Source organism: Accipiter gentilis, chromosome 16 (genome assembly GCF_929443795.1).
Source record: "Accipiter gentilis chromosome 16, bAccGen1.1, whole genome shotgun sequence".
NCBI classification, from domain to species: Eukaryota; Metazoa; Chordata; class Aves; order Accipitriformes; family Accipitridae; genus Astur; species Astur gentilis.
Window position 1 is genome coordinate 1937273 of NC_064895.1, and position 20290 is coordinate 1957562.

Here is a 20290-nt window from a genome sequence, read left to right on the forward strand (position 1 = left end):
GTTTTTAAAAACACATTCTTTTTTTTTTTTTCTGAGGTAATTCTTTTCCTGAGTAGTTAAAAAGAAAAAACAAAAAAATACTACATACCTTACAAAAATAAAAAACCAAGTCTAGTATATTAAACAATCTACAGCATTTTACTCCAAAACCCCCTGGTTTTGTGTCCCCCCCCCACTCCCACCCCCACCCCCTTCCCCGATCAAGGACATCGCCGCCGGGCTGCTCGTGCCACGTGCAAGGGGGGCTGCTTTGCTCAAAAGACGCCCGAGGTATTTCTGTTAGGAACAATAAAAGCAATCAAAAAAAAAAAAAAAAAATTAAAAAAAAAAATAATTGAGCCTCTGGGTAGACGGGGGAGCTCGTGCATCCGATGCCGGAAAGCCGGATCCCGACTCGCCTCCGGCCCCGCTCGCTGCATCGCTGGTCCAGGGACGGATGAACGGGAAAATAATAAATAGGTTATCCTGAGTTCAGTGGGCGACGGCTTCCGAAAAAACAAGGAGAGGAAAAGCCCGGCCGAGTCCGAAATAGTCAAGAAGAGGTATGTCGTGCTGCCGTCGGGGCTGTCCAGGGGTCTCCTGCGCTTCGGGACGAGGGGGTCCGGCCCCGGCGTGGCTCTGGGGGAGAACCGGAGCCCCCGCCGACCCCAACCCGGCCCCTCCAAACCCCGCGTTCATCGCCCGAGTCCCAAAACCGACCTCGGAGCCTCGGGCTGGGGGCGAAGGGTCCGTCCCCGGTCCCCGTCCCCCCCCCCCCCGCTGCCGCGCCGTCAGTGCCTGGTGCCGTACATTTTATCCCACTCCAGGAACAAGTCCAGCTCCTTCTGGGAGGCGGCGGGGCGGACCTTGCAGAACGCCTTCTCGAAGTCCTGGTAGGAGGTGGGCTGGATCTGGCCCGGCAAAGCGTGCAGCGTGGTGGCCCCGGCGTGCTGGCAGAGCTGGACCAGCTCGCTGCCGGAGAAGCTCTCCGTGTGCTGCACCAGAGAGGCCATCTCCCGCTCGCTCAGGCAGGAGTTCTGCTGAGCCAAGGCGTGGTGGAGGATCTGCCGCCGGGCGATGCTGTCCGGCGGGGAGACGTAGAACCGCTTGGCGAAGCGCCGGTGGGAAGCTTCGTCCATGCTGCCCGGTCGGGAGGTGGTGCCGATGACGACCACGTTCTGCTCGGATGAGGTAGCCACGTTGTCCAGGTAGGAGAGGAGCTGGGATTTGAGGTTGCTCACCTGGCTGCCGTCCTCGCCGGCCCGGGCCACCAACAAGGACTCGGCCTCGGTGATGAGCACCACGGCGGGCTGCCGGCAGCTGGCCACGAAGAAGACGGTCTGCAGGATCTTCTCGGCTTCGGCTTTCCAGGTGGAGAGCAGGGTCTTCCCGCTGAGCTTCAGCAAGGTGGAGCCCAGCTGGGTGGAGATGCACCGGCTCAGCAGGGTCTTCCCCGTGCCGTGGGGACCGAACAGCAGGATGGTTCGCGGCGGCCGGCTCGCCCCGGTGTAGGCGCCGGGACGCAGGATGGGCCACACCAGCTCTTCCTCGATGGTGGCCTTCACGGAGACCTGCCCGGCGATGTCCGTCCACTGCACGGGCGGCCCCCGCTCCACGATCTTGGTGTTCACCAGCTCCAGGACCAGGGGGTCGACGTTCTTGGGTTGCTCCTCCACCGGCGGGCTGCCGAAGACCGGCGCTTTGGGGGGCAGCCGCAGCGGGAAGGGGGGTCCCGGCTCGGCCGCCTGTTCTCCGTTGGCGAGCGGGGGGCTGAACTTCTCGAAGGGCTCCGCCGGCCGCAGCGGAGCATCCCCAGCGCCGTAAGGCGGCGAGACCATACTCTTCATCGGCTGCCCGCTGTACTTGCCGGCGTGCTCCTCGGCGTTCCCGGCGCCCGCCGGCCGCTTCCCGGGTTTGAAGGCCACCTGGGGGGACTCGGCGCTGCCGCTGAACCCATTGCCCCGGCACTCGCCGTTGTCCGACATGGGGTAGGGGGACTTTGGCTGCTCGTAGCTGTATTTCCTATACCTGCCCTCCCCCTCGTCCTCCCCGCCGGAGATGTCGAAAGCCTTCCTCTTCAGGGCGCCCGCCGCCTCGGTGCCGAGGGGCGGCACGGCCAGGGGGGCCAAGCCGGCCCCCTGGTAGCCGTAGCCGGGGACCCCGGGCGGGCGGGCGGCGGGCGGCGGGGCCGGGATGGGGGTGGGCGCCGCGATGCCGGAGGGCAGGTAGGAGGCAGAGGGATGGGGCGGGTGGATGGTCCCGTAGCCCGGCTGCGGCGGGTAGCTGCCGGCGGCGTAGTTGTACATCGTGCCGGAGGAGCCGTAGCCCGGCACCAGGGCAGGCGAGGGGTGCGGGGGCTGCAGGAGCCCGGAGCCATGGAGGGCAGGGGGGTGCGGAGGGGGGAGCGCTGCCGCCGGCTGGGTGCAGTAGCCGGAGGGCAAGTAGGTGCCACCGTAGCCTGAGGGGTACTCCTGAGATGACCCGAGCCCGCCGGAGCCGGCAGCGGCCCCTCCGCAGGAGTTACCAGGATACATGGGATCGGCGAGGTTGGCGGACACCACGGGGGAACCGCCGAGCCCGATGGCCCCGCCGCTGGGGGGGACGGCGGGCGGCACCACCCCCTTGGCGCCGGGGAGGCCATCGTGGATGGGGGTCAAGGGGTAGGCACCGTCGGAGCCGTGCGCCACCGGCCAGGGTTCCCCGTCGCCCTTCTGCCCGTTAACCGGCCCGAAGGCTCCATCCCCGTAGCCGCTCAGCGCCGGGCGCTCGTAGGGCGCGTCCAGCACCCCCGAGTACTTCTCAGCGTACCTCTTGAGGAGGTTGGAGGCGGTGAGCGCCGAAATGTCGTCGTTGGCCCAGGCGTAGTTGAAGCGCTGGCGGGTGCTGGGGTAGAGGTCGGACTTGTGGGCTGGCGAGGAGGTGGTGGAGGAGACGTCGAGGTGCTGCTCCGGCCACTGGTTCAGGGACTGGGCATGCTCTGGTGACCAGTGCATCTTCGACAGACCTGCGGGTGACAGGACAGCGCAGGGTGAGAGCAGCAAAACGGGGACGAGCACCTCTCTGCGCTGGGGATCTCCAAAACCCACCGTACCGCCCTGTCCTTCTGGACCACATTGCACCTCCTGACGGCAAACGCGTGCTCTCGATTACGCTCCTGCTCTCATTTTCCCATGCAAAAATCCCCTTGACCACCACCAGCGCAAACATCCCCCAGGAACAGCAACCGTGAGCACTTCAGCGAACCCAGCCAGCTCAAGCTACGATGGTCACATCGTCCAACAGAATAAAATATTCAGGTTATCAACCCACGGCAAGCCAAGGCGATAACGAACCGCGTAGCCCCCAGTGCTGTCGGCAGCGCCGCGGTGCCGAGCATCGGCACACGTAGCCGCAGGACGACCCTGCCCTGAGATGCTCCACCTGGAGCAGAGTATAATTATAATATTATAATTATAATGCATATAATATTAATAGCATATTAACAGCGTGGAGCCAGGTGGCCAGGGAAATAGGGGCTGCACTGCACGCACACACACACGCACGTGGGAAGCTGCCCGTCCCCCCGGGCTGAGCGCAAGCCTTTGCCGACATCCCTTTGCTCACCCCCTGGCACCGGTGCCGGCACTGATGGACCGCGCGTGACCCCACCAAAACAATTTCTCCGGCAAAGGGGAAAACAGAAACACCACGGTCATGCCCAGACCCACCCCCGCACCGAGGTCGGCATCACCTTCTCTTGCTCCAACCCCCAAATACCGGGTGGCCCCTGAGCACCCGCAGAGGGTGGTGGCAGTGTCCCCCATCACCACCCAAAGCGTAGGGGTCCCCCCCCCCAGCCCCCCAGTCTCCCCCTGCCCTTATGCCCAGCGCCTCGGGGGACGGCTAAAGTAGGAGCCGGGAGAGGACCTCCGTGTACCACTCACTCGCCTCTCTCAGCCTTTAAGCCACTTTGTGACCACAGCACAATTAGATTACTTAATGCTTTAATTGACTTATATGGCATTTGTACTTCCACTTTGGATATCAAACTTACACAAGAGGATTTAAATGGCGGCTTTGCGTGGCTTTATCCGGCATCCTCCCTGCATTTACTGGCCATTATTAAAGTGCTCCCGATAGATAAACGCTCAGACAGAGACAGCCACGACAGCCTGCGGGAAAGGGCCCTTTTTAATGAACACAAAGGAGAACGCTGCCCAATAAACCTGCGCTCCTGGAGCAGATTTTTCCCCGAGCCGTACGCGCGGTCTGGCTGGACGCAGAGGGATGGAGGGGGCCCTTCCCTCTGCCTGCGAGCAAAAAGCACTGAGAAGCTATTAAAGGGAAAAATGAGGGTTTGGATGACTCCGTGAGGAATAAGACATTTTTAAAATTTTCTTTTTTTTTTTTGGAAGGAACTAAAGCACCAGGAGTTTCCATCTCCTTGCTCAGACCACTGTGTGGTGGTGTACAGTGTGCAGACGGCAGCTGCTTTTGGGCTCCCAAAAAAATACAGACTGCAAACGCCTGGGGCTCAGGGGAGGAGGAAAGGGGTTTGGGAGGGAGCCGGGAGGTGGCCGATTGCTCCAGCATCCCCCATGGCACAGGGGCTCACTGCGGAGCGGCGTGGCAGGAACGAGGTGCCACCATCACGACCGGCAAATCCCGGTGACATTTCCAGGCTGTTTCTTCTGAAGCCGGGAAGCAGCCGCCCTTGACGGCGGCACGAACATCCTCACCCTCACCCATCCCTCCTGGAGAAGGGAGGACGTGGCAGCCCACAGCCCAAGCAATTCTATGTCAGTCTTCTCCTGCAAGACAGGATCAGGCAGCGTGAGCTTCGTTTCTGAGGACAACACACCCCGAGGACGGACACAAACCCCCGCGTGACGACGGTCATTCCTCCGAGGAACCCCCGGCTTTTCCCCATAGCAGGGATCGATGCCAACGCCTGAACCCCGCTGCTCCGACACCAGCCAAAAACCAGTCCCTACAGACGAGCCCGGTGATGGGAACTGTTTTTTTAAGAGCCTGCAAGAGGGTGGCCAATGCCGCGGTGTGCGGCTGGAAGCCCACCATCACGGCGTGAGCTGGGGCTGCTCCTCCAGCCCTGTTCCCGAGCACCGGGCCCCACAAACGGCGAGAAGAGGGGCGGGGGGGGGGGGGGGATGCACGGGCACAGGTTTGCACGGGCGCTGCCACCACCAAAGCAAACCCGAGCGCGAAAGGATGGAGAAGCAAACCCGCCTCTATCCGACCCCTTTAAAGACGAGATACATTTGGGAGAAGAAAAAGCCCAAATCCCCGGAAAGTCCGGTCGCACCCTGGAAAACCAGGCGGAGGGGGAGGGCCGGCGGGCAGGGAGAAGTTGTCAGGGGTTTGAAATGGGACGTGAATGAGGCGGCGGAGCGGGACAGATGTTTCAATGCTCCCCTTGGCAGTGTGAGAAAATTACTGTCCAGTGACCAAATGGCCGGGCCGGTTCCCACCCTCGCTGCTGCCCATTATCCCCAGCGCAAGACAAAGGCGGGCAGGGGGGGCTGGGCAGGGGAGAATCCTATTGTTCCCGCCCGCCCTAATTATGGAAATCTTGTTAATCTATTCAGCAGCGACTCTGAACTGGGCTTTTGTTCGGGGGCTTTTTAGCGGGGCGCACCGCCGAGGGTGTCCAACGGCTCGGCGTTGGGGATGGGGTGCGCTCCCTCCCTGGAAAAGCTCTCGCCGAGGGATTTCAGGCGTAGCCATGAGGCTGGGGGGACGCAGGGCTGCCCCGAGCAGCACCTCGGCGCGGGTCGCTTTTGTTGGAGCACAGATCTATCACCCACGGCCCTCATACGCAGAGCGTACCACGTATGCACGCACGCATGTGCCCGTATTTTATATGCTCCTGTCCCGGCCCCACGTCCATGCACCCATCGCTAACGCTGGTGCATAAAAACTCACGGCAAAACCCACGCGGGCGAATACAGAGATGACCCGCAGGCAGCGTGTGCTGATGGCTGCAGCAATCCGGCATCCCTAGGGGGATCAGGAGAGGGCTGGAATGGATTTGGAGGGCAAAGAAGGAGAGGGAGCGCGCAAGAGCAAACACGTTCAAGCTGAGGATGCACTAAAGCCGGGGTTTAAATCCAGCCAAACTCCCCCGAGCCCCGGGAAGAGGGACCAGCCCGGAGGGAGTGATCTGCAGCCCCGCAGTGCAAGCGCTGGATGTGTCTCGACGTCCCCTTGGACAGCCCTTGCTGCTCTGCAGAAGCATCCCAGCCCTTGGGAGGGAGCGGACGCTGCCGTCCTTCGGCTCCCGGTGTAGGAATGAGCCGATGAGCTGCCTCCGCGATGCTTTGCTCGTACCGCCGCTGTCTTGCTGGTTTAAACGCTGACGGCTCCTTTTTCTGCAGAGCTGCCAGCTTGGAGAATTTACGCCTTTTTCAAAAGATGTTGAGCAGTTTCATTACCCCTGCAGTTACCCGCAGCAGCACGGTCCGATGAGGTCGGCTTCCCAGGCAGGGAGAGCCTGTCCCGGTTCCAAGGCTCTGCCTGAGTTCCCAGGTTTTTAATTCTGTGACGTGCAAACTTTGGGCCCAGAGGGAGCAAACCTGAATGCTGGGGAGTCCCGTTTCACAGCCCAGCCATCACCGAGACCTCTCACATCAGGGATGTCGTGCGGAATGGATCTTCTGTGCTGGATTTTGCTACCAGCACCTGAAGGTGGGTCCAGACAAGAACCTGGGTCAAGCACCCACAGCAGGAATGCGGCCTCACATCAATGCAACTCCTGCACCGACAGCTTTGCCACTGCAGCTGGATTCACAGCACCGAGAGGTTTTTGCACCCATGCAGAAATGCTGCAGGTCTTGCAGCAGCCACAGCGTTATCTTCAAGGATAAAGGCAAGCTGGGAAAAAAATGCAGGAGGAGAGAACAGACTTTCCCAAGTCTGCCCAGTGAATGGGAGGCAGGGGAATGACTTTTTCTTTTTTTAAATGAGGCATTTCCTGATGGATCTTTTCGGCTTCTGCTGCCAGGAGATTGTCCTGGGCTGGGGTTTGTCCCTGCCTCCTAAGAGCAGCAGAGGCAAAGTGCAATGGCATTACCACGAGTCAAACCACAGCTATAAATCAGAATTATAACCCATGCAGATACTCCAGTTACACTCACTGTGGACCTGAGGCTTGCAGCAATGTTTCTGAAATGCTTTAGTATTAATACTGTAGAGTATAGCAACATTTCTGCACGTTGATACACACATTTAAGCTAAATACTGGTCACCTCTAGTGAATTCCTACATGGCAGGTCCAGAATAGGCAAAACAGCCCGGCAGTGATTTACCTCGGTGGCAGAGCTGGTCCCAAAGCCAGGACGAGGGCAAGGAGAGCACAAAGCCACACTTAGATGTGATATAACCCAAGCGCAATACCTGACAGCGTTTGCAAAGGGTGAGACGTTTAAATCCCCCAGCCCGGCACGCTGCCGGAGCTCAAACATCAAGTTTTCCAAGGCAAATTTCAGTTGTTTGGCAAATCCATCGGGGAGCTGCATTTCTTTGTCCACCACATTCCCTGTCCCCTCCTAACCGGTGCCGACAAAGCGAAGGATGGTATTGCAATCAGAGCAGGGTCAATGTACATATGTTAAAAGGATTTAGGCTAACTCCCACCGTGCCCTCTCCCCACCCCCAGGAGAAACAACCTCCACCCCGGCCAGTGCGAGCCAAAGGCTCCAGCATCCGCTCTGTCCACTCATATATCAAGTGCAGAGCAGCTGGACACCAGCACGAACCGGGAGTGACCAACAGGCCATCGCCCATCTGTGCTGCTCCAGCACCCGGCCAGCAAATGAAAAATTAATATGGATCCGCTCAGCCTGGCAGCAGCTGAGCATCACCCATCTGTCACGGCGAGAGGAGAAACTCTCAGCTAAATGTCATCGGGAGGAAACTGTACGCGGCCCGTGGCCCTGGGAATCCCCAGATTGAGGGGATATGGCAGTAAAATCCAGGTATTATTAATAACGAGCTGATGCAATTAGTGGATTCGAGGAATTTTGCTCCACCTTTCACTATAAGATGGATGGGAGAAAAAGAAGCAATAAAAGGGACCTAAAAAAAGTGGGGACAAAAAAATCAGCCTCTTTCTTGCTATTTATATTTGTCTTAACGTGACTTGTCCCCAGGTCTCACGGATCACTCACGTCTGCCAAGATCCAGGCCTCAGCCTTGCACCCACCCCCAGGAACATAGGACAAAACCGCAGAACTATTTGTTTGGGTCTAGAAATCACTGAAAGGTGGGACTGCCCCAACCCTCCCTGCTCCTGCCACTCCACCGGCACATTCCCTCCAATGCTTCAAAGAGGAACATTAATCCCGAAAGATTAATTATCGCATTAATCCGTCACCGTCTTGCCCACTCCCTGCCACGGGTGCGCTTCAGCTCCCTGCCACAGCATTCCCGCTCCCGGCCACGGCATTGCTTCTCCTCCAGCAGACAATCTTCTGCCCTGACCCACCCCATCTGCTGTAGGATGTTCCTTGGGGCCACATTCCAGCTGTGATCTCCACCAGACCGCTGCTGGAAGGACGGTTCTCCAGTAGGAAGAAGGGTTTTAGCAAGAGCGTCCCTGAGCATTCAGGTCGTCGAAGTTCACCGCCTCTCAAGGTCAACTCAGGGCCGATGCTCAAGGTGCAGCGTGCCCCAGCGAAGGGTGCCACGGCCCATGGGTGCTGCTCAGATCCCTGTTCGGACTGAAGCCCTTCACCAGAATTTCATTCCTTGACACCAGACGAGGTCCTGGGGCCTGGGTTTGGACCCAGTCCATTTTCAGAGTATTACATTATAGAGGAAAATCCATTTCTAATCAGCAGAACCATTTCCCCAAACAGACGTGGCCCCATAAAAAGGTCAGGAGGTCAAATGGACCCAATTTGCATGCAATCTGCATAACAACGGCCAAGCCAGTGAGGGTGATGAGCAGTACCCCAAAGCTCCCGCTCCCACCACCAGGTCCCAGACGGGACTTTGCCTCCTGCTTCTGCTCCCGACCCGTGGCAAGGCTGGAGGACGCGGCGAGGTGAGGACGTCGCTTCTCCCTTATGGGCTGGAAGTCTGCGCTTGGCATGGACGTGACCATGGCCATCTCCTCCTCAAGCCCGTCTAGAAACATGCCACATGAAACCACCTGCGGAGATTTCGGCTGTGTGTATGCACATTCACGTGGTCTAGAAGAGGGACGTAGAGAAATAGTTTGAAGGCATCGTTATACCTTCTCCGTCTCTGCTCCTACAGAAGCCGCTTAGCAAAGGACGTGCTGTCAGCAAACAGACGGAAGCCGCTCTGAAAAACTTCTTGTCCTGACCTCGCCCCATTCGAAACCACTTGTTGAAACCCATCAGGACTCACCACATGCCCCCTGAGAGGGACTGTCTGAGCCCACCCGAACCCCCAGAAGGAGGTTTTGGGGGGGTCATGCTCTTCTGATGGCCCCCACCAGCCCCCAGCCAGCGCTGAGCTGCCGGCTGGGTGACCCGTGATGCTGCGCAGTAGGATGTCGGTGGTGGTGGGATGCCTGCAGGATGCGACCTCTGGGATCTACGCTACAACTGCATAAGAAAAAGAAAAGCCAAACTGTTACGGGGCCGGATCCTGAACCTGGCTGCCGGACCACTGCTACACCCTGGGGATCCGTGGTCTGATCCGCACCCAGTGCTGTGCATGCCTGGGGCAGACGCTGGGGGGGAGGGTGTCTACAAACCCCGTTATACACGTAAACCCCAGAAGGCTGAAAACAATTTTAAATGACTTCTTTTTCCGAGAAGAAAGCATTGCCGTTACATTCCGCGTTCCCACAAGCACTTGGATGAAGGTCATTAAATGCAGGAGATGCCCTGCAGCTCAGGAAGGGGCCCAGGGACCAGGCACCCCCCACTCCTGCCCAAGCCCTCTCCTCCCAAGGTGTTTTTCCCGATGAAGCTCCAATAACAAACTCCCCCGGGGGCAAAAGCCAAGGCAGGAGCCACCAGGCCCCGGTCTATCTTCTCCAATATCTGGCCTTGGGCCGGGGTCAGTGCTGGGGGCTGCGGCGGACGCGGGAACTGGGCTGCAGCAAGAAGATAATTCGCCCCGTGCACTAGAGCCTGTCCGCAGCGGTAGCAGCAACGCTCCAGCTCATCTCCTCCACGGAACGAATCAATCTTAATTAACTCTAATTCTGGGGAGCCTCCCAGCCCTATCCAGCACTGCACAACGCGGTTGTATTTTCCGCCTCGGTGCCCTGCCGGGCAGCACGCTGCACAGACAATTGAGGAAAAACTCCTCTTTTCCATCATTTCTGCATCTTCTTTCTCGCGGTCCCCGTGCGTCCCCATCACACACCCTGCGGGATGACGGACCCCGTCCCCATCCCCTGTGGACCACCTTCCCTGCCCTCGGCACCCGCAGCTTCACCGTCTCCCGCCGGAGCTGGGCTGGGGGAGGCCTCTCTCGGTGGCTTTTGTTTTCACAAGCCTTTTGACTCTCAGATTCTTTTTTAAACACCGCCTCAGCAGCCTGAAAAGCTGAGCTCCCTCCTGCACTCCATTCACTAATGGATTTTCCAGAAGTTCCCTTTTTTTGGCTTCTTTCTTTGCTGACACTGCTGCCCCCATCCACGCCCGAGGCTGCGGCTCGCCTCTGCCGTATGCCTGCACTTGCACGGATGGACGGACGGACTCTGACTTTGGGGACCCTTGTGCCGTGCTCGGAGCAGCCACCCGTACTGCTCCCACCTTCTGCGCCCTGGGAGTTTGCGCAGATATGTGGCTATTATAAGCCAATTATAATTATATATCATTATATAGCACAGGGTGCAAACGCCTCAACCTGCCACTACAGGGGTGCTGCTCAAAAAAAAAAAAAAGCTTAAGGAATAATAAGGTGGCAGCAGCATCAGGGCGAAGGTATCGCCAGGAAATCGGGGAGAAGTTTGGTGCCGGGCTGGCTCCGCGCGAGAGCGTATCGATCGGGGCAGCACCGCTCCTGTCTCCTAGAGCTAATCCTACGGCAGAAATAATTCATTTTCCTCTCTTTTCAGCAGCCACTCATTAAAAAGTAATCACCTTGTAGGAGGAGGATATGAACAGCCCAAGGTCAGATCCGTAATGACATTATTTCTGGAGCGCGTACCTGGCTCGTGCCGAACAGCGGCCGCGCTGCGACCCCAGCCTTGCCCGCGCGGAGCCGGCACCTTCGGCCCCACGGCTGGGCCCTGCCCTGCTGCTCAGGTTGGTGGCCATTAAGATGCAAATGGAAATATCTTTATATTAGCAGATATTCATTTCTGTAAGCGCTGCCTGCCAGCATCCGTGGCCAAGCACCCAGGTGGCACTGCACGGATGTTGCTCTCATCAACCCCAAGCATCTGCAACACCTAAGGTGGAAAATAGGAACAACGCTTCAAAAGGTATCTTTTAAATCTCCTTCTTCGGTGGCATCTGCAATAAATCTCCAAATCTCCAGCTCCTGATTTATTTTTACATTGCGGGGACTTCACTGCAGCTGCTAAAACCTGTTTTTCTAAGACCGTGAAGCTGCAAAGCGTAACATGAAGAAGTGTCACCGTGTCCCCGCCAGCGGCACGAGCAGAGGGACCACGCAGGTGCCCGTGCCGGCTGGGACGTACGTGAGGAAACACCAAAATAACACGTGGACGGCCACTGTGCCACTCGCGCCGGCATCTGAGCAAGCACCGGGACTCGGTGCGAGCCTCCTCCCGCCGGGAGGGATGTCCCGGGCAGAGCCGGCCGGGGACGATGCCGTGACACGTGGCGGTGGCATTCAGCCCCATAACCACATCTCCCGCATTCCTCACCCGGCACGGCCACGCCGGCACCGAGCCCCCGGAGCTCGTCCGCACGCAGAGCTGGTATCGTGGCACCTCGGCGTGCTCTCTGCCCATCGCCGTCACCGATTCACCCGGGGGATCGGGGTCCAGCCCCAGGGGGGGGTTCCAGGAGGGAGAGCGTGGGCTCAGAGCGATTGCCCCGGCCCGGCGGCACAGCCGAGGGTTGCCAGGTCTAACGAAGTCCAACCTGCTGGCGGCATGTCGGCATTTTAGCGGATTTATGTTTGCAACACGTGGCCCGATTCAGCGTTTGGAGGGAGGAGGAGGCGATGCTCTGGGAACCTGCTGGAGCGCAGGGCTGGGACGGGGACGTGGCACGGGGGACGGGAGGCAGGACAGGGCCGATCCCAGGGATTGTGGCAATTTCAGATCCAGCCAAACTATGGGAAAACAGCTCCAGCGATGCCAGAATGGGTAAAAAAATCCCCACACCTAAAGCCTTCCTGGTTACATCCACAGCGGGGATGCTGTCGCACGCACGCACGGCTCTCTGCTGCCTCACCATGCGGGGCTGGGTCAGCTGGGGACCCTGGTGTCGTCCCCCCCCGATGACAAACAGTGCAGGGCACGTGGGACACCCTGAGCAGGGCGACCTGCCTTCCCAAGGCGGGACACGCAGGACAAACCCTTCAAAACACACTCAACCTCTCTAACCTCCCGCGCACAGCACAGCCTCGCAGCTCGTCACCCCTGGCCTTTAATTACACATTTCTGCAGCCATTAGTCCTCTCGCCATCAATTACACCCACATTATCCCGCTCCGGGAGGCAGCAGGACACAGGGAGCAGAGTCAAGTGCTTCATGGATTCTTTCCAAAGGAAAGAAACAGCCTCCGACGGGAACGTCCCTTCTCCGCGGCGGAGCCGAGGCAGCAGACAAAGCAACCCGGCAGCCGGTCCCGCTGCTCTTCAGAGGCCTAAAGCAACGCTGCGAAAGATTAATCACAGGGAGAGGACCCGGGCTCCAGCGTCCCCTGATGCCACGAGTCCCCTCCAGCTCGGTGCCGCCGCTGCACCTCTCATCTATTTACACAGCAAAGTCTTTGTGAGAAGCAGGCTCCTCTTCTGAGTGCAGCCGGGGCAGGGAAAGGGGTACTTATTCAGCTATTATTCAGCTTTTTTTTTGTAGGCAAGACAAGTGTGGGTTAAAGTGCAATTTGTCTTGACATTAGTTTTCACTTTCTTGGGGGAAAAAAAGAAAAAAAAAAAAGTGGCTCTTTTATCTTTTGAGGGAAAACACTCGCCTGGGTACCACACCTCCACCAGCCAAGCATCCCACCCAGGAGCGCACCCCAGCATCCCTCCCCAGGGAGTGCACCCCAGCATCCCGGTCCAGGGCGAGGGTCCCCAGGCACCACCACAACACAGGCCACGATGGCATCACTGTAATTAAATAAACGTGCCCAGGTTTTCCATGATTGAGTTGTCCGTCCTCGGGTGAAAGGAGCTAGGAAGAAAAACCTTTAATTTGCATCCTCCCCTGTTCTCCACTATAAGTCAGCAGCATCTGCGAGGCCTTGGCTGGGTTTATTAGGGCCCCCATAAAGATCAGGGGTTGCTGATAAGCGACCTGAGGCATGCACCACTGGAGGAAAAATTGTGCTAGCGATCTGTACAATTTAACCAACATTAACTTCAGCTGATGACAGGCCACAAGGCCGGGAGAGAGATTTTACAACACCCTCGTTACACAGCAAAATAAACTTTGCTGCGGAGAGCCGGTGCTGACTTTCAACTCTTGCTCCCATTAGAGGAGACACGAGCCCAGAGCCGCCGAGGTGCTGCCGTGCCTGGGCAGGTCTGCTGGGCAGCACCCGTGCATGCAGCAGCATCCTCTGCAAATCACGACTGGGGTTCACGGAGCAGAAAAAGCACCACGATCCTGCTCAGGGCTTAGCAGCACGAGGGAGAAAAGCAGGGAGAATCCTTCTCACCGTGCCGGAGCACGAAACCAACCCGAGTCCAAAGGAAAAACCAACAGGAAAATACATCAGAAGTAATCGTGGTAACGAACTCACGGCGGCAGGACCTTGCAAGGGGACAAACTGTTTCTCAGCGCTGGGAATTGCCAGGGCTGGCATTGGGAAGAAGTGATTTATTCCCTGCTTGGATGCTGATCCAGCAAAGGGAATTTTCCTGCTTGATGCTAATCAAGTCTGATTCAGTCCCAATAGCTCCCTTCGGTCGGGAGCTGGGTGCCACTGCTGGCACCTGTGTCCCCTGGGACAAGAGTGCTGGATGCCCGATGTCACACGCAAGTGACCGAGCACCAGCAGCACCAGCAGCACCAGCAGCACCAGCAGCAGGGACGAGCTTTCTGGAGCCAGAGCACCACAGAGTTACTAAACACATGCATCAACCAGCACATCCCTCCATGCCCCAAAAGGAAGAAAAACATCTTTATTTTGCTAAAAAGCTGCAAGAGAAGGACTCACCCCACCGGCACCTGAGCTGGGGCTGTCGGCCGGAGCGGAGGAAGGGAGCGCGCCGAGCAAATTAGATGCTCGGAGCCACGATCCTCAAGCTTTCCTGCACGCTGCAAAATTCCAGCTGACATTTGGCCAGATGCGACGGGATCTGCCCCAGGACGACAAAAGGAGCCTCCCCGACAGCCTCTGTCAAACGGCAAAGCTCTGCTTCCAGCCATATAATCACTGGAGCTCAAAAAATATAACTGAAAAGTGTTTACAATGGCATAAACGCAAGGGTCAGCGTCATGCAAGGGTCACTATCGCTTCTCTAGATGCATTAATGTCATCTGCGGGGAAATTCCCTTTAGGAATCCTCGCTCAAATCCGGTGCTCCCACATCTGCTGCTATAAACTGTGGATTGAGGGATTTCTCCTTCCCTACACACGACCCATCTCCTCCCAGCTGTAGGGGTGAAAGCAGGGAGCTGCAGAAACCCTAAACCATTAGAAAAGCAGAGACAGAAGGGAAGAAAGGAGAATATTTGGCTTATTGGCAGAAAAATCTGGAGGTGGCATTTCTACCCTCAGGAATTTCTCCTCGCCTAGGAGGATGCAAAAATAATTAATACGAATAAAGTCCACAGCATCTGCAAATGCCATAGCACACGCTTCCAGACTCCTTCCAGGAATTTTTTCAATAATGCTAGAGACGCCATCGTTACAGAGGTGACGATGTGCCGCGCAGAATCGTTTTATTCCTTCTAATCCACGCGCGCTGCTGCAGGATGCGATACCGGCTTTGGAGGCGAATGCTCCCAGAGGCTTTGTGTTTACCTTTTCCACGGGGGAAGGAGGAGGTGAATTAAGTGACCTGACAGCCACTCCCTTGGCCTAAGGTTAGGCCCTCGCATCTGTATTTGGGCACCCAAAGTAACAGCTTTTTTTTTTCCAGCGGCTACTGAAATCCCCTGAAGCGGAGGACGGACGCGGGGTGAGAGCTCAAAACTTTCAGCCTGCTTACTCTGGCGCCTCGATACAAGTCTGGGAGCAGCCCGAAGCAGGGATTTGGGAAAACCACAGCCCCTGCTTGTTATCGGTCTGGACAAACACGCAAAGCAGCACTGGGATCCTCTCCTGGCCATCCACCTCCTCCCCAAATAAAGGCAAACGGAGCCTTAGCTGCACCGGGGGAGAAGCCCGTTGCTGGCCAGAGGCGTGAATCTACGAACGCTGACGTGCTGGCTTCTTCAACAACTGTTTTCTGTATTTCACAGCATCCGGGGAAACCCGCTTTGGAGATTTCTCTGCGTTTATTCTGTTTTACCTTGAGGAATTGACTCTGACGGGACGCGAGAGGAGAGGTTTGGGTTCTGGGACGGCGTCAAACGGGCACCAAACCCAAGATGCTGTTAAAGCCCCAACCCAGACCTCAGAAGGGAGAAAAAAGGCCAGGGGGAAAGGCAGGGAGGAGAAAACACCGGCTCCAGATAAGCAATTGTTAACATGATCCATATGGTACACAACTTGCCTTTCTGTTTAACCAAAATGATAATGGCAAAAGGGAAGAATGCGGCGGGGGCTCCGCGGGAGAACAAAGGCGGCTGCGAAACCCTTCCCCGCTCCAGAGAAAACGAATTGTGAGCGGGGAGAGCCCGCGGCTGCTCCTCCCCGGGCCGAGCCGCCCCGAAACCCATCCGGCTCGCTCCTTCTCCTCCGCGAAAGCTTTACAACTAAAACACAGAGCAGGGAGCGAAACTGCAGCTGTCAGCAATAAAATAAAAAATAAAATAAAAAAATCTGACAAGTATTAACAGGGATGTTTTCATAATCAATAATAAACTTTAAATGTGAGCTGCGGCTCAGGACCAGCATTGATGTAAACACCGAGCCCATTCTTTTCAGATCTGTGATGAATTCAGCCCTGGGTGTTTATGTTATTGCAGGATCCCGCGGCTTTCCGAGGAACACAATACAGTACGTGCCATTCATTATCCCCGGCAGTCCCCCAAGAGAAAATGTCAACACACTTCTGCTAAAGAGAGCTAAAACAAATGTTTAATGTGATAAACAACTCCTGGGCCTCAGACCCTGCAGAAATGTTTAATTCAGAACCACCTCTAAGAACAAACAGGCGCCGGAGCCGCACGCTGGCATCTAGGAACGCCAAACCCGGCACCCTGTCATCACCGGCCGCGCGCCGGAGCAGCGACCCAGCCAGCTCCCGACCGTCGGCGCTGGTGGGGAGCCCATTGGAAGGAAACCAGGGAAAAACCTCGGCAATTCCCATGCGTGGAATCAGTAAATCAATTCTGAGCTGTTATTACTGTATTCACGCACCCTCCACAGAGGGCAGGCATTCAAATTAAAGACCACGCGTGCCCAAGTCTCTTACGAATTCAGTTCAGCACATTGGCACCCCTGAAATCTGTTTGTCACGACACCGGGATCCAATTAATGATAATGGTCATTTCTGTGATCCCAGAGTGAAACTAGGAATGATGGAAACCAGTGCACGGTGTCTCCAAACCCAGGAGAATTTATGCTGGAAGAGGCAGTATAAAGCTATTTAAAAACCTTTCTGGTTTTTTTCCCAAGTGCCTTTTGTCCCCCAAGTGGAAAAAGCACACTTCAAAAAAAAAAAAAAAAAAAAAGACCTTTCAGGCAGAGCTCCTAATTAAAAATCGCCATCAACTCCTCAACGCCACGACTGTTTTGAAGGCGAGCGCTCCAGCACGCGCTTGACGTGCAACGGCGGCTGAGGGGAGCGCGCATTGTTCCTGGGTGGGTGGGTGGGTGGGTGGATGGATGGGTGGTTGGGTGGACGGGTGGTTGGGTGGTTGGGTGGTTGGGTGGATGGGTGGTTGGGTGGACGGGTGGATGGGTGGATGGGTGGTTGGGTGGATGGGTGGTTGGGTAGATGGGTGGATGGTTGGTTGGTTGGTTGGGTGGATGCTTTGGTGGGTGGATGCTTTGGTGGGTGGACGGAGGGTTCCCTCCACCGTGCACACCCCTCTGGGCGTGGGAGCCACCGGAGCAGCCAGGACCGGGCCACCCCCCAGGGTCGCCCGCTGCGCTCCCCCCGCCGGGCAGGCTCCCGGCCGAGCAGACTCATGTCATGAGCACGTTTGCCCGGAGCTCCCTGCAGCCTTTTTGGGGTAAGAAGAGAGAGGAAAGGCAAAGGCAAAGGCCAAGGCGGCGGGGGATACCCCATCCCCAGGGTGGGCTTGGGTTACCGGCCGCACCACCCACCCCCCCACACACACCGCGGCCCCAATCCGGCTGTTTTCTCCCCAAAATCCGGACTCGGTGGATACCGGAGAGGGGGGAAAAAAGCCGCCTCCGCCCAAAGCGGGACATCCCCGGCAACGCGAAAGATGCTCCACCGGCAAGACGGGGGGGCCCCCATCCCCCCACCCCCTCCACCTCCCGGTGGACACCCCCTCCCCGGTTCCCCCCCCCCCTCCCCTCACTCACCTCCTCATGCCGGCGGGCCCTAGCGCAGCCCGGCGGCGGGCGGCCGGGCGGGATCCCGCATCCTGCCCCGCTACCGCCGGGACAATGCGGGGCGGCGCGGCGGCCCGCGGGCGGCGGGGGCTGGGGCCGGCGCTGGGGTTGGGGCCGGGGCCGAGGGCCGGGGCTGGCCGCCCCCCCTTCTTCTCCTCCTCCTCCTCCTCCTCCTCCTCCTCCTCCTCCTTCTTCTCCCCCCGCCGCCCAACGACCCGCCTCTACGCCGCGGCGGGGCGGAGCGGAGCGGGCTGAGCGGCGGAGCGGAGCGGCCCCTCGGGCGCAGCGGGGGCGGGAGGCGCCGCAGCCCCCGGGGGGGTTGAGGAGGAGGAGGAGGAGGAGGAGGAGGAGGAGGAGGAGGGGGCGAGAGTGGGGTTGGGGCCGGTTCAGGTTCAGTTCTGGTGCCGCTGAACGGGGCCCGGCCGGTACAAAGGGCAGAGCGGAGGTGCGGGCTGCCGAGGTGCTGGCATTTGCGGTTAAGCCGGCAGGCTCTGCACCCCAGCACCCGTGCAGCCTGACCCCCTGCACCCCAACACATAGGCAACCGAGGCCCGTGCGTTTCATTCTCCAGCATCCCAGCACCCGTGCACCCAGACCCCCTGCACCCCAGCACCCATGCGGTTCAGCCCCTGGGCGTTTTGTCCTCCTGCACCCCAGCATTCCAATGCTCATGCACCCCAAACGCCTGCACCCCAGCATCCCAGTGCACTCACATCCCAACCCTCTGTACCCCAGCATCCCAGTGCACTCGCATCCCAACCCTCTGTACCCCAGCATCCCAGTGCACTCGCATCCCAACCCTCTGTACCCCAGCATCCCAGTGCACTCGCATCCCAACCCTCTGTACCCCAGCATCCCAGCGCTCGTGCACCCCGAACCCCCGCACCCCAGTCCCCATGCATTTCATCCTCCTGCACCCCAGCATCCCAGTACCCATGCACCCCGACACCCTGCACCCCAGCACCCATGCGGTTCAGCCCCTGGGCGTTTTGTCCTCCTGCACCCCAGCATTCCAATGCTCATGCACCCCAAACGCCTGCACCCCAGCATCCCAGTGCACTCGCATCCCAACCCTCTGTACCCCAGCATCCCAGTGCACTCGCATCCCAACCCTCTGTACCCCAGCATCCCAGTGCACTCACACCCCAACCCTCTGTACCCCAGCATCCCAGCGCTCGTGCACCCCGAACCCCCGCACCCCAGTCCCCATACATTTCATCCTCCTGCACCCCAGCATCCCAGTACCCATGCACCCCGACACCCTGCACCCCAGCACCCATGCGGTTCAGCCCCTGGGCGTTTTGTCCTCCTGCACCCCAGCATTCCAATGCTCATGCACCCCAAACGCCTGCACCCCAGCATCCCAGTGCACTCGCATCCCAACCCTCTGTACCCCAGCATCCCAGTGCACTCGCACCCCAACCCTCTGTACCCCAGCATCCCAGCGCTCGTGCACCCCGAACCCCCGCACCCCAGTCCCCATGCATTTCATCCTCCTGCACCCCAGCATCCCAGTACCCATGCACCCCGACACCCTGCACCCCAGCACCCATGCGGTTCAGCCCCTGGGCGTTTTGTCCTCCTGCACCCCAGCATTCCAATGCTCATGCACCCCAAACGCCTGCACCCCAGCATCCCAGTGCACTCGCATCCCAACCCTCTGTACCCCAGCATCCCAGTGCACTCGCACCCCAACCCTCTGTACCCCAGCATCCCAGCGCTCGTGCACCCCGAACCCCCGCACCCCAGTCCCCATGCATTTCATCCTCCTGCACCCCAGCATCCCAGTACCCATGCACCCCGACACCCTGCACCCCAGCACCCATGCGGTTCAGCCCCTGGGCGTTTTGTCCTCCTGCACCCCAGCATTCCAATGCTCATGCACCCCAAACGCCTGCACCCCAGCATCCCAGTGCACTCGCATCCCAACCCTCTGTACCCCAGCATCCCAGTGCACTCACATCCCAACCCTCTGTACCCCAGTATCCCAGCACTTGTGCACCCCGAACCCCTGCACCCCAGTCCCCCAGCACCCAGGCACCCCAGCCCCTATGCACGTCATCCTCCCGCACCCCAGCATCCCACCGCCCATGCACCCCAACCCCAGCATCCCAGCACTCGTGCTCCAGCACCTGGCACTCTGGTACCCCAGCATCCTTACACCCCAGTCCCTTGCACCCTTTACCCCTGCCCCCCCTCTACACCAGCCTCCAATATCCCTGCACCCTGTTCCCCGGCTCCCCAGCACCCTGACCCCTGCACCCCAGCTCCAGCTCTTCCCCTACCCCTGAGGACCCAGCTGCGGCTGGCGAGGAGCCGGGGGCTGGGTCCTCAGCTGCTGAACTGCGCTCAGAGGAATCCCAAATACCTGGAATACTTTCCTACTATTAGTTTACCGTGCAAAAATAAAACAGTTGCCCCAAGGATACTGTGTCAATGGGAGGTGTCTACAAGACAACCTATTTATTAAGGCATTATCCACCCCACTGAAAACTCTTTGGACCCACATAGTCTTTGCTCAGGCCAGGATCAGCTGGGCTGGGACA

The 20290-nt window shown here is 58.4% G+C and overlaps 1 protein-coding gene across 1 annotated transcript; it reads right to left on the reverse strand.

Moving 5' to 3' along the window:
* Window positions 1-269: 269 nt before the first annotated feature.
* On the reverse strand, window positions 270-18028 carry FIGNL2 (fidgetin like 2). Its single transcript, XM_049818741.1, has 2 exons — window positions 17715-18028; window positions 270-2983 (listed from the first exon to the last, which is right to left on the reverse strand). Exon 2 carries the CDS (start codon window positions 2970-2972, stop codon window positions 771-773), a length of 2202 nt encoding a protein of 733 aa, XP_049674698.1. The 5' UTR covers window positions 2973-2983; window positions 17715-18028; the 3' UTR covers window positions 270-770.
* Between the last annotated feature and the right edge of the window lie 2262 nt (window positions 18029-20290).

Excerpts from the sequence above, each read along its gene's own strand:
- FIGNL2 (XM_049818741.1), bottom strand. The coding sequence starts at position 2,972 with ATGCACTGGTCACCAGAGCATGCCCAGTCCCTGAACCAGTGGCCGGAG.